General features: G+C 51.6%; 1 protein-coding gene across 6 annotated transcripts in view; it reads left to right on the top strand.

The window, feature by feature from the left end:
- bnc2 (basonuclin zinc finger protein 2) overlaps positions 1-14,130 on the top strand; it is a 142,116-nt gene that overhangs the window by 46,349 nt on the left and 81,637 nt on the right. For 4 of the 6 annotated variants that reach the window (XM_029259060.1, XM_029259055.1, XM_029259059.1 and 1 more), the window contains exon 2: positions 1,642-1,827. The exons of 1 other annotated variant lie outside the window; for it this stretch is intronic. In XM_029259060.1, coding sequence (XP_029114893.1) covers positions 1,642-1,827 — 186 coding nt within the window. Of the gene's footprint in view, positions 1-889; positions 965-1,641; positions 1,828-14,130 lie in introns of those variants that run through there. One more of the 6 variants, XM_029259056.1, reaches the window with a different exon arrangement.

Here is a 14,130-nt window from a genome sequence, read left to right as displayed (position 1 = left end):
GGGAAAAGTTAGAAAAGTGAAAAAAGGGAAAAAAGTGTAAGTGGGTGATGTGGAAGTGCAACGTACTTTATTCTGTACGTACGGAAGGTGCAGGAGGGGGAGACTTTGTGTTTGTTAACGTGTGCGTTTCACATCCATGTGCCGAGCTGCCGAACGCTCCTCTTTCGTCGATTAAAAATTTAAACGGGGAGCCTCGCTGAGAGTTGTGGGCCCTCGTCCCCGTGACTGGCGCCCCTCCCTGGGGAAGCGGGGGTGCGGGGGGGGTGACACATGACCCCTCGGTGAGGTCAGGTAGCGTCGCGCGGTCGAAAGGTAAAGGGCGGGAAAGGAACACGGAGCCTCACGAGGCTGGAAACTCACCTGGCGAAGCGACGTTCCGCCGCACGGTGGATTTCAGCAGGTGCAGAGCTGCCGCGGAGTGGGGGCAGCGGCGGGAGGGGGGGCAAACACGGGACTGGCGTGTTCTTTGCGGCGTGCGGATTCCGAGCAGAGCGCGCGACACGCTCACCCGCAGAGCTGCGAGCACTTAGTGGAGCGGGGACAGCCTCCCTTCCCCCACTCGCGTGCCTCGGCTCATCCGGCTCCGCTGCTCCCGGAGAGCCGGGTCCGCGGTAGCGGACGGGTGGGGGGGATCGGGGGGTGGGCTGGGGGTTGCGGTGGGGGGGGGGGAGAGGGGGCTGAGCGCGCAGTGCCATTCCGCGGCAGGGAGAGCAGCGATACGGCTGACTCAGCCCTGCTCCGGCCTGACGGACAGCGGCGGCTCATCGACGGGAGGCTGCAGGAAGACAGCGCGGAACGGGAGTTGGGGGGGTGGGGGGGACGGGGGCCGAGGAGGGCCCGGGGGGGCTGGGGGAGGCGCCGTCGGCTTTTCGCAAACCCCCCCGTGGGGCACCTTGTCGGAGACACGTCGGCACACCTGGTTCAGTGGCGGCGATGAGGATGAGACACGAGCGGGGGACTTGTGGTGAGAAAGAGGGGGTCAGGTGGGTGGGGGGAGCGGGGGTGTAGGGAGGAGGGGTAACGCTCGGTTTTTGTAAAGTTGTTGTGGAGTTGCAGGACTGTGATGTTGAGTCTTTTTTAGTTGCTGTAGCCTGGGGTTCCTGGGGGGCTGTATTTAGGTTGAAAGAGCACCGTTGTTTCTCATTTTGTGTGTGAGTACATGTGGACGGGGGGGGGGGGTCTGGCTGAATTACCCAGGGGGTTAGTGAGTGGGGGGGGGAAGGGGGGGGGCGGCGCACTACCCGGGGGTGGCAGTTAGGATGGAGCGGTGCTCCTTATGCGCTGCCGGTGTGACGGCTTGACAGGGGAGAAAGGGAGGGTGGATGCGCAGTAAAAATGTACCCCTCCCTCATCAGCTTCACCCCCCCCCACCTTCAGCGCTCGACTCATCCTGTCCTCTCCCACCACACACCCCTGAGGAAGTGCACTCGGCTGCCAGCTCCTGAATTAACACAACACACTCCTTTGCTACTTGCAGCCTGGAGATCCTCTCCCTCCCCCATTGCTGTCTCTCTCTCGCTTGCTCTCTCTCTCTCTCTCTCTCTCTCTCTCTCTCTCTCTCTCTCTCTCGCTCGCTCCTTGCTCTCTCTCTTGCTCTCTGGCTCAAAAAAAAGTCCAACCCAAATCCACCTTTACTTTCAGTCAGAGGAGGCAGAAGTGGATGTGAGAGACAGAGAGCGAGAGAGGGCACGCGAGTCGACTGCGAGAGGCGGCAGCTGCGAGAGCTCCATGCAGTTCAGCACGCGACCGGCGAGCGCGGAGCCCACCTTCATGGGGACATGGCAGCCCAACGCTGACAGCACGCTTCTCTTCAGAATGTCCCAGCAGGTAAGGCCAGCCCGGCGCTCTCACCTGGGGCCCGCTTACTGACGGGATACTTCTGGGCTTGTTGGCTTGGTCCTTTGTGACTGACTGTGTGTGTGTGTGTGTGTGTGTGTGTGTGTGTGTGTGGGTGAGACTTGCCTTGCCATTAGTGGATGCATGCTCGTACTTGGGATGCTGTGGACGGCCGTCCTCTTCCCTCGCTCGTTCGCTTTTGCAGTAACGTGGTGGCCCCTGCGCCGTGAAACTTTCTCCCATAACTGTGTGTTCCTGCCGCTGTCATGCCAGTGTGTCACCGCATGTCAGTGTGAGCGGGGGCAACTTCTCCCCATGACCGTGTGACATCTCCATGTTCTCAGAGAGCCTCAAGATCTTCAAGAACACAGCACTTTTCTTTGCTTTGCACCGACTCCTTTTTAGTCGTTTTAAGACTTTTTTTCCCCTTCGTTTAATGTTAGTGTGCTCGCTGCGTTTCGGCTCTCTTGCACTTCTTTGCCGTGTCGCGGGCTGCGCGCCGGATGCTCCCCGTGTCCCTTTAATCGACCTCATGTGCTGCAGGTCTGACTGGCCCACCGAGGGAAAGAACATGTGCAGTAACTGTCATTAACTTATTTTATAAGCTGTCGCAGTGGGAGCCTCTGTGTGTGTGTGTGTGTGTGTGTGTGTGTGTGTGTGTGTGTGTGTGTGTATACAGTTGTGGCCTGTTTGTGAAACCGATTCTGCACAGTTTCCAGCCTTGTTTGTCTCCATGTTCGGTTTTGTTTTGAGGAAGTGTGTAGGTGAGTGCTATGGGTAGGGTACGGTAGAGTAGGGTAGGGGCTCTTCACGCATACTTCGTGTGTCTCTAGCACAAGGAGATGAGTGTACGGACAGCTCAGGGATGACTGATGCTGATGCTGGACTCGGTCCCCTTGTCGAGGACAGGACACTTGGCCCAGCTGAGTTTGGAGGGAAACTTCTCCTCCGCTGGACCCAGACATCTTCACCAGGGTATCGGTGCACCGGTGCTGGGTGCAACTTTTAATTCAAGGTCCAACAAAATTGTGAAACATTTTAAGAAAAGTTCAGAAATTGACGTCACAGCTAAGGGATTCTGCGTGTAAAATCTTAAGGACAATCAGTCATTTAAAAGCAAAATCCTGCTAATACTCTTCAAATTTGCCCAGTTTGCGTAAATATTCCCGAAATGCAAAAAAAAAAAACATGGTAAAGAGGAACGGAAACGTCTTTGCATTTTAAAGCGAGAGGCACCGATGCAAACTGTGGATCGTTTCCGAGGTGATCGATCGATAGATAGATAGATCGATCGATCGATGTGCTTCTTGGCGACAAGAGGAGCGCTAAGGACGCGCGAGCGCGCGCACGTGCACCTCCGCTCCCCGCGCCGCCGCGCGACTCTATTACTTATCACTCGTTCGCATCATTTACGAGGCGTCTTCATGATTAAAGTAATTATGGTGTTATTGTGCCGGAGAGATGCTGATGCTGCTGCTGGTGATGATGATGATGATGATGATGATGATGATGGGACGAGATGATGACTTGTCCACACGCCGAGTTTATCCTTTAAATAAGTTTCGTCACGCGTGTTTTTGTCTTTCTTTTCCACTCGTCCTCAACCCAGTGTGTCCGGCCGGTTTGGGTCCAAACTGGGAGAGTTCCGAAAAGGCCACTCCCCCCCCCCCCCCCCCCCCCCACACACACACACACACACACACACACACACACACACACAGCGGGCAGTTATGACTCCGGTGGTGCACAACATGATTGAAAAAAAACAAAAATATTAACGAGCCGGTATTTATAAATCCTGTCCTCACCTCGTGTATTTCGAGTTGTTTACTTATCGACTTTTTTGACCGATCGATTAAACTGATCCTAACTGGCTCGCCACCACTATTGATGAGGAGACAACCGGCAGATTGAATCGCTATATAATCATAATGTGGGGAGCCGGTGACACAATGTAACCGCTGGAGTTTCTGCGCTACACGCGCAGGTACGAGTTTCTCCGGAGGAGCCGGGCTGGAAAAGGGCGGAATGTTCTCGAGTGCGGACCGTCTGTCCACATGGAGCTGCGCTGCGCTGTTCCGGGGCGGCGATCGGAAGGGAAGCGGGGGAGAGAGAGCATCCCAACCCAAGTGCGCTCCCTCCATCCCTCCATCCCCCCCTCCATCCATCCCTCCATCCTTCCCTCCATCCGTCCGTCCACAGCGAGTGCGTTACTTACTGCAGCCCGCAAATTACCAGCATCGTGCCACTTACTGTAGACTCACTGCTCTTATTTTCTGCGCTATATAATATATTCCGTTGCTCTTATGCTCTTCTTAGTTAGTATTTATTGCCTCGTCTTTTCTTTCACTTTTGGATATAGAGCCTTTAAAGTGATTTAAAGCAATTATGAAAAGGTAATATTTGTCAAAACTGGTTGTATATACGTTGACGAAATGTGAAACGGTGGGATGGCATTTAAAAAAAAATCATTCAATTAATTGGACATACTAGTCATTCACTATTTTCTTGTTTTATTCTTCGTACTGAAAAAAACTGTGAAACGCTGCTTTGAAAATTGTATATGAGCGTCAGTTGTTTGGGGAAAAAAAGAAAAAACTGCCACACTGTTTTCCACTATCCATATTATTTTCAAACCCGTTTCTTTTGAAATTATCGATTACTGTAAATTACCTGCAAATATATATTAAAAACTCTTTCTTTTTTGAAATGTCACAAAATCATCTTACTCCACTACTACTCTCCCGGCCACAAAAAAATGAGTGTTTAAATGCAGAATTTGTTTTAAATGTTAAGAAAAAGTGCAGCTGAGCGCATACACGTGCATCAAACGGTTCGCAATATTGTGACACTTATTATGTGTCATAATTATTTTTAAAACATCTTTTTCTTCTTTTTTTGTGTGCGCTATTTTGAAAATAAAAGTCCGACAATTAAATTAATTCTACAGCGTTAATTCCGGGAATAATTCCTACTTCGTTCTTAAGTCGCAATTTCCAGGTGTAAGAGTGTGAAATATAAGGGCAATATTTTCGTGTGTAATTATTGTCCCGCCACACATAATATGTGAAGCACCGACAGAACCTGCACATTTTATTCTCACGTTTCTTCTATTTCTTCTCTTTCCTCTCCCGTAAGACGCGCGCATGTGGACGAGCAGCAGTATTAAATAACGCCGCGACTGTCTGAGCGGCACATAATTGTATAATTTCACACGTTGGAAATGCATAAAGGATACAGTGGTCAAAAATCTGAGCAAAAGTGTCGTTTTCATAATCGTCCCTTTCCCTCTTCTTTATTGTTGAGTTTAATTTGCGCTTCAACACTCAGTCTGTGGTCTGTTTTAATTTTGCTGCTCCCAATAGGATCATATTGCTTTTTTTAGCAGTAGCTCAACGGTAGGATTTCAGTCTATTTATCAACCAGTTGAGCTGAAACAGCAACAACCACAACAACAAGAACAACAACAACGACAATAATAATAATAATAATAATAATAATAATAATAATAATAAAACATTTACAATTTAAGCTGCATTTTTCAATTTTTATTTTTTTCAACTTAAAAAAGCAACTGTTTACATTCCGCTAGAATAGAAGCTACACATTTTCACCTGTTCCTTGTTTTTTCATTTACATGAACTGCTGTGTATTCATTAAAACACATTGTTTCATCTGTCTAGTCCTTTTTGGAGTAAGACATCTGTAGAAGCGTGTGACAGGTATAGGCGATGTTGCTGCTGCTCCCCTGCCATTCGGTGGATGTGCTTTTGATATCGAACAGGCCTTCGTGCACCTCATTTATAGTAAGGATTAAGTCTAAAATGTACCACATGACTTAATTCAAAGCATTAGGTGAATTTAGAACATTAATTTAGGCAAGGAGTTGGCAAAGCAAGGAAACACACTGTGGGGTCCTGCTGGGGAAAGATGGACTGTGTAGCTGGATCCTAAAATTATTTCGAGTATTTGATTTATATATGTTAATAGCGCAGAACATATTCTCTTAGAACACAAGCAATTGATCTTTGATAATATTTTAAATTAAAAACTTGACTGGTGGACCACAGCTGGAGTTGATGTAAAAAATACTACAATTTCTGCATTAGATGATGAAGTAATTCAGATTGCAAAGATATTCTGCTATGGTTTTGCTGCAGGAATATTCCATCATTCCAGTTCAGTCATTGTAAATTTGTGATTTTTTTTTTCCTCAGCTGCACCTTTTTATTTCTTTTTAAAAAAGGGTAAATTTTTTTTCAGAAAGGCAGGGATTTTTTCCACATGCATTCAGTGTGTGAATTAAAAAGTATAAATTCCCGCTTGGCACATTCACACACTGTTACACACCTGCATACGTTTGTTTCTCCAGCACACGATATAGAGCGAGTGTCTCCAGTGTGTGTCCAGCCCTGTTGGAATTCCACCTTCTGCATCCTCCTTCCAGACACCTCGATGCACTTACAGCTGTTTGTTTCTGCATGCGTGTGTGTGTTTGCTCCTTCAGTGTCTTTTTCTCTCTCTCGTTTTAATGCGTTTGGGTCCCTACTGTGTTTGTGTGTGCGCGTGTGTGTGTGAGAGAGACCGAAGGGACTTTCTCCCCGCCCTGCGGCCTCCTCGCAAAGCCCTGTCCCGCATCTGTGTGCGGGTGCGAGTTGAAACGTCCGCTGGCTGGCCCCCGGCGAGCAGAGCAGTGCACGGATAGGTGCCGGTGACGCTCAGCCCCCTGCCGGGGCCACAGCCAAGGCGAACGCTCGCTGACTAATTAGATGCTGAGTAAGACGTCTGCTAATGTCCACGGGACGAGCGGCAGGCAGCTCTGTCACTTGCGAAAGGGGGTGGACCTTCACCCTGTGTTTTACTCCCCAGTTTGCTTCTGTTTTACTCTGTGCTTTAGCTGTCTTGCCCCACGTTTACCCTTTGTTACCCTGTGTTTTACCTCGCGGTCAGTCCATTTCCTCCTGTATTTTACCCTGTGTTTATGCTTGTTTTACTCTCTGTTTCAGCATGTTGAACCCATGTTTCACCCTTCTTTGCTCTGTTTTTCGCAACAATTATCCTGTTTTACCCCATGTTTAATATTATTTTACTCTGCCTGACTCTGTGTTTCTGACTGTTTTAACCCGTGATTTACTCTGTTTAACCTGGTTTCACTCTGTGTTTACCCTGTGGTCAGCCTCTGTTTTGCCCTGTGTTTAATCTTTGTGTTTCACCCTGCGATTCAGCCTGTTTGTTTTGCTCTCTGTTTTACCCTCTGTTGTAGCCTGTATTTCAGGCTGTGTTTGAGGGCTGAGGAGAAGAACTCGCTCTCTGGAAGCAGGGGCAGGGCCCGTTTTGCGGGGCAGGCGGCTCACGCGTAGCCAGTCCGTGGCTGAACGCACCTGCCCGGCGGCTGTCGGCCGACGTATCTGTTTGCGCCCTGCTTTGTTTGGTTTGCGCTCCACTTTCTCACCTTGCAAATCAGTTTGTGCGTCATTCATGTGTCGAGGCTTCGCTTCCGTCCAGGTGGCCTCGGTCGCGCAGCTCCCGTCTGCCTGCCTGCCGTCCGTTACACGGCCAATGGCTGCGAGCAGCAGAAGTTCTCTGGCATCCTGGGAGGAGTTTGGAGGAGTTAATTGCAGTCCCCGTTAACGTAAGTCACGTGCGCTGGCCGAACACTGTGAGCCCTTCTCCTCTGATCCATTCAAGCAGGTCCCAGCGCAGTTTGCAACCAGAGTCTGCTGTGTTTACGCAGCCCCACCACCCAACATCCCATCAGCCTCGCCCCCCCCAAAGCAAAGCCTTTCACTTTCAAAAGCCCCACGCTAGGGGAGTTGAGTCATTTTAGCCGTGGAGGGAAGCGAGTGAAACAAAAGGAGACACAGACACGAAGATGGAGATGGAGGGAGAATGGAGTTAAGGAAGGCTGAGGTATCAAAAGTTCCCAGATCAACCAGTCCGGAGTTGTTCCATGTAGGCATTTTTAGCAACGTTTTGAGCACCAGAGATCCGTGGCGAAGGCTGGAGGCGTGGCGTGGCGTTTCGCTGGCGGTTCTCGGCCTAGTTCTTTGGACGCGGCCAAGTGCGTCGCGCGCGCCGTGGAAACGGAGACGGCGCTTTGCTGAGCTGCCTTCATGTCCGCTGAGGGTTAGTCGCGAACGCAGAGCTGGTCTGATCACATTGTTTTTTTCCCCCATCCATATTTATGCATTATTTTCCTCACTATGTTTCCTTAACATTTCACCATTTATAAAACACTTTTTTGTTTCCATTCCCTCTGTATTATTTTTGTTGGAGATGCTCATCGGACCTGTCCCCAAGCATTTTGTTCATCCTCTCTGCAATCTGCAGCTAAATTCATTTGCATCGATTATGCAGTTTAAGCGCCATTTGTTGGTGCGGAGCGTAGCAGTTTCTGTTTCAAGTTTGTTTTAATATTCATGATTTATTCCCCCAAATTCAGGATTTATTTATCATACTACATGCATACATGGAGAGGGAATGTAAAACTGTTAAACCCCACACAACATGCTTTTTCGCTGTGATGTCTATTGAAATTTTTACCATATAAATTTAATAACAGTTTAACGCAGTTTGTAATTTTTAACAATAAAAAAATTTTAAAAGTACGTTTTCAAACATTACAAATCCACTGCCTCAGTGCGAGTTTTAATAGTTATCATCGTTTTTTTTTTTTTTTAGGTTTCTCCTGCGTCATTTTTAATTTGCGCTGTTTGATCTCGGCAGCTCTACCCCAGTCAAGCAGGCGGCTTGTTTTTTTCCGCCGCAGGGAAATTCGTCCTGCCATTTCACTCCGTCCTGCTTCTTGCGAGGCGAGCCTGGGTCGGTTCGGCCGGGATGGAGCGCTCAGGATTCTGCACGAGCTGAGCATCCTAGCGTTACCCTGGCGATTCGGCCCGCGCTATTCCCCGTGCGCACGATGGCGACCTGTGAAGTCTGCACCTCTGGCAAAGCGGAGTCGCTGATCAATAACTGACACCGGCAGGCACCCATCTGTAGGTTCGAGGAGCCGCTCCTCCTGTTGATAGTCATCCCGAAGATGAATTGCAGAATAGTTCTGCACTGCATGAGGCACGTTTTATGCAGGGGTTAAAAGAGGCCTAACAGATAGGAGGTCAACGTGGAAGCGTTTAATGAATCCCTGCTTTTGGGGGAAGGAAGGCGAACGGTGCCCTCTGGGCTTTGTGTGTGTTTGTGTGTGTGTGTGTTGGCAGAAGGGGTGGGGTAGTTAGTACAGCTCCTGCGCCAAACATACACCCTTGTGAGCTCAGGCATGGTGAAATGGAGTGACCGCTCACTTGCGGACCGAAGAGGGCGCCGCGTCCTGAGCGGTCTCCTGAGTTTCCTCTCGCAAAGGACGCGTCGGCATCCGGCAAAGCCCTCCTTTACCTGCTTGGGGGCAAATCCTGGAGGGCGGCAGGTGTGACTGGACGTGACAGGATGTGGCTGGGATTCGTTTTCCCACCGGAGCCCCTCCTGTTCGGATCACGGTTTAATGGTAACGGGCTGCACATTGCTCGTGTGGAGTGATCTAGGAGTAAATCTGAACCGAACATAAGCGGCGATGATGTCTTTCTGTCGGGCCTTGATCTGGAAAACCTGTTTAATCACGGAACAAGGAACTATTAATAAACCCCCTTACAGGTGTAGAAGTGTGCTACACGAGCGCAAGAGCGTTGCATGCAGATGCCCAAATTCCTTCCTGCTTCTGCCTCCGACCTGAAAATGTGATTCCAATCACGTTGCCTAATTTGCGCGTCGCGTGCCGCGCTGCGTCCAAGGCGGATGCGCGAAGCACAGCGACAATCCTGTTCGTTCTGGACCATCACGGTGGAGCTGAGCGCCGCGGCGGGGCGGCCGTGGCGATACGCGCCAGAGGTCTCGGAGAGCGAGGGAGCACCGCGGGCTCGCTGGCTTACGGCAGGTCGAGCTTTCGTGTCCCGAAGGCTCTCGCTCGTGTACGTGCGACGGCCAGCGCGTGCAGGGCGGGGGTCTGGATGGGGTGGTACGCCGCAGAGCAGCGCCGTGGTTCCCTGCAGCTGCGGTAGGGCTGCTTCTGCTTGGGGGGGGCGGGGGGGTCAAGCGGCAGGTCGGCCCTTTTTCTGTCGGTAGATTATTCCCCGCAAGGCGCTAAGGCGAGCTGTTTAAAAGAAATGAAAAGGAGGAAGGTTTCTTTTAAAGGCTGTGTTTGTTTTTCTTTCCTCCCTCGAAGGGAAGCCCTCGCGAAAAGGGAAACTGCTGTTTCAATAGTCTACGAGGCCGGATGTCACCACCCCTGGCTGGCCGGTAATGAGGGGACACCAGCCACGTTCCGCTGCTTGTTAGGGTCCTGGACGCTTGATATGGACGGAATGCCTCGCACACACACACACACACACACACACACACACACACACACACACACACATGCACGAGTGCATAAAAACACAAAGTCACACCTGTACACAATATTAAATGAAAAGTGAGCCCACACATGTACACACGAACACTAAAGTGTTGACGCACTGTCAGAGACACACGGCGGAAGCCGGGTTTATACAGCGCTACGCGGCCCTAACGCAAGCGCTCGTGGCGCTGCCCGGCGAGGACTATTTACACAGAGTCTTGCACTGGGACATTATGCAATGCCACTGTAAATCTGTGAGAAGGAATGCAGCCAGACAAAGAAAAGAGCTGCACCGACACTTTTTTCTGGGCCTTTTCTTCCCACTTTTTGTCTTTCTGACTCCTGTTTGCATTGACCCGGTGCCAGTGCCAAAGGCACTTCGCAGAGCTGGTATATTTAGCGTGCCGCCCGCGCCTCTCCGTAACCCAAGGAGTGGGTGACTGATCCTATCTGCAAAATTTATACAGGAGAACCGGGTTCCGCCTTTTTGCAGGAGTGTACCCCGCCTTCCCGCCGGCTGCGGCGGATCGCTCCTCGGCCATGACGTTCTGTGGTGGCGTGATGGCCGGCTATTGTCACTCCCGTCTTTATTGTTACAAATTTGACCATTGGTAACGATAGTAATTTGGGTCTATGGCAGTTGGGGCCTGTTCCTTTCTGTGTGATCTGTGACCGCTCCTTGTGTCAGGAAGGGTGACCGAGAGCAGGAAGTCTCCTGTGTGCCGCTGCTGCGTTTTCTCGCGCATCGGCCGTGCGGTTCGTCCGCTCAGGGCCATAAACAAGATGTGCTGCTTGTTTGATGTCAACCGGGTGCAAAAACACAACGTCAAAATCAAAGGGGCAAGCACTTCCCGACCTCGACCTCCAGTTCACCAATCACCGAGGGCGAGGAGGAATGAGTGACAGGCCAGTCGGCCATTGACGGGTTAAGAAGGTGATGCGGTTGTTGTGGTAACACTCGTGGTTGTGGATGTAGGTGAAGGTGGTTGCATGAGGGATGCAGGTTTGAGAAGCATTTTGGTGGGGGATCACTCAAAAAAGGAGGTTTAGATCAGAACATCAGAGCATCTGGGGCTGCATGAAGGTGCAGCAGGTAGTGCCGGTGCCGCATAGCTCCTGAGCTGCATGTTCAGATTTTTCGTAGTCCGTGTAGAGTTCGCATGTTCTCTCTGTGTCTGTGTCAGTTTCCACCAGGTGCTCTGGTTTCCTCCCTCAGTCCAGAGATGTGTGTTTCGGGTGAACTGGTGGCTCTGAATTGCCCGGAGTGTGTGTGCGAGTTAGTGAATTGGTGTGTGTGTGATTGCCCTGCCTCACGCGCCTTGCTCGCAGGACCGGCTCTGCACGCCTGACTTGTCCCGACAAAAGTGATTATTGATGATGGATCAGAGCATCTGTAGCCCACAGACCAGAGGTCGCACCGCAGTCCCGACTTCGATGGCCTCTGCCGGCTGCGTTCACGCGGTTGTTTTCTCCCGCCCGCGCTCCGCAAACTGTTTACGCAGTGAGACGAATGGTATTTAATGAGCGCTGTTGAGCACAGCTGCTCTGCTCTGAGACTGGAGGGTGTGCGCCGGGTGGCTCGATGGGTCGGGACCGGCGCGGTGGTGCTCTGAGGCTCCGCTGCAGGAACCCGTTCCGCTGCCAGAGAGGCGGGTCGCAGCTTTCGCCCGCAGGAGAACGATCTGAGTAATGAGCGATGCCTTCCAGGCATACGTACGGCTTCTTTGAGCTTCTTGGGGAGGGAACCAAGCGATGTTCTCTCTCCGGGGGCGTGAATGCAACAGTGTCTGACTCCAGGGCCAAATAAGCGAAAACCAGGTACGAGGAGTGCTGAAGGCCTGCTCCACCCCACACCCCTTCCACACTGGGACTCAATTGCAGAGTTTACCTAAGAATTACACTGCTTAACTGTGTTTTTTGACACAGCAGTTGCGGTGCAGGTCTGCGTCATGCGTCTCCCCGGGCAAATATTATTACTCTTATTCTCCTCAAAACCGAGCACCTCCTTCAGGTGGCAGAGGGATGGTGAGAGTGGGCGGGGCTTGAGGCCAAGGAGAAGGGACTATAGAAGCAGTTTGAACTCACCGAACGAATCCTCATTCGTACTCTGTTCTGTCCTTTTTCTCCACCGGATTCACGTGACGCGTCTGGGGGTGGAACCGGCAGGTCCGAAAATCACCACGCAGCGTGTCCCGAGTCACAAAGGTGGGAAGGGCGTGCAGTCCTGCCTTGGGTGGCCCTGCTTTGTTGGAGACGGGTGTATTTCAGAAAGCACTGGGAAAAGGCATAACTTTAAATGTCTTATTAAGGCAGCAGACAACGTGCCGCTCAAGGCAGGTTTGACCCTCCTCCACCTGTAGCTTCGTGGATTGGGATAGCTACGCTGAACTGACACGGTAAAAATACCCTGCTGTATAAATGGGTGAATTGTTGTAAAGCTCGTTATCTGACGCTGTAGTTTGTTGTGGACAAAACAGGGAGATGAATAAGTGTTAACAGTTAATGTCTCATCTGAGGTCCCGGAGAGAGTCCTCTCGCTTGTCTGAGGAATTCTGGGATACGCAAGAGGCAGACAGCGCACATTTCCAGTGCAAAAACCCTCATAACTGCAAATGAAAAGAGTCGAGATCTCGTAATAAATCTCTCCGAAGTAGGGCAGCGTCGTCAGATGTCGAAATCAATGGAAAACGCCGTAATATCCTGGCGACGTTGCTGTAAATGTTGTCAAATGTGTTAAAATAAGAAGGAGAAGCATCGACATTTGCGGGGGGCTTACGGGGGGGGCGAGGGGTTGTGGAACCGACGCAGCGCAGGGAGCTGAGGGGAGGGCCTCTTTCGGGTCGTGAGACGTCTGTCGATGGCAGTCGAGGAGGGGGGGGAGAGGTTAGGCACCCCCCCACGCTTCACCTCACGTAGCACTAATTCATCCACCCTCATTAGGGCGAGGACGGCCCTGCGCTGGGCCCCAGGGCCCCGCGGCGCACACGACACTCTCGGCCCGTCTGGGGAATAGGAAATTGCTTTCTCAGGAAGCCCCGGCCAATTAGGGGACTCGGCCATATTGAATGTCAAGTGTTAATTTAGCCGCTTCTTCTCGCCTTTTTCCCTCCCGCTCGCCCCTCCTCCCCTCCATCTGTAGCAACACGGGGGGTCTTGTGATGAGCAAATACGTGTCAAGTAAAAGTTGATTGCCTGCAGGACCCGGCGCATGAGATGTCACGCACAAGTGGCAAATGTGCTCCGCCGTGGGTCCCCCGGGGGCCGGGCGGTGGAGTCGGGGGGAGTAGCTGCTCCTCCGCGATAAGGGCGGACCGTTTACTTTTGGGAAGAGCGGGGCATAATCACGGCACGAGCGCAGGGAGGCCGGGGATCGGAAGCGCCGTTTGTTTGCTCCGACAGCGGGCCGCTTGCGGCGCGTTCGCTCGCTTGCCGGAGCGCCGTAGGACTGCGTGTGTGTGTGACCGCGGTGGCGGTAGCGGTCATCATGGGCACACTATGTTTAATATAGCGTGTCAACGTATATGGCTTATTTAGTCGCACCTCTGTACGGCCTTTTCCTTCAAACGATGCTTTTCACACGTAACACACGCCTAGCGCCACACCGGAGCACTCCGCGGGCGGCGCCGAGTCGAACCCGAACCGGTGAACCCGTCCCGCCAGTTGTCTCTCTGCTGACCTCTCACTCTGTTTTTGCCCTCTTCCTTTGTCTTTCTGGCTCTCTGATGAATTTAAGGAGCCCAGCGGCTGACACAGATGGATTGTGCGAGCGCAGGCCTGAGGAGTTATAAATGAAGGCATTACCTCCTCTTAATGTGGAGAGCCAGAGACACTCGGCTCCCTCCAGCCGCCCGTGTCCAGGCGGCCGAGGACTCGCATTGTGCTCTTCAAGTGGCATTGATTTGTTAAAG

Source organism: Scleropages formosus, chromosome 16 (assembly GCF_900964775.1).
Source record: "Scleropages formosus chromosome 16, fSclFor1.1, whole genome shotgun sequence".
Classification (NCBI taxonomy): domain Eukaryota; kingdom Metazoa; phylum Chordata; class Actinopteri; order Osteoglossiformes; family Osteoglossidae; genus Scleropages; species Scleropages formosus.
This window is presented reverse-complemented; position numbering and strand designations above follow the sequence as displayed.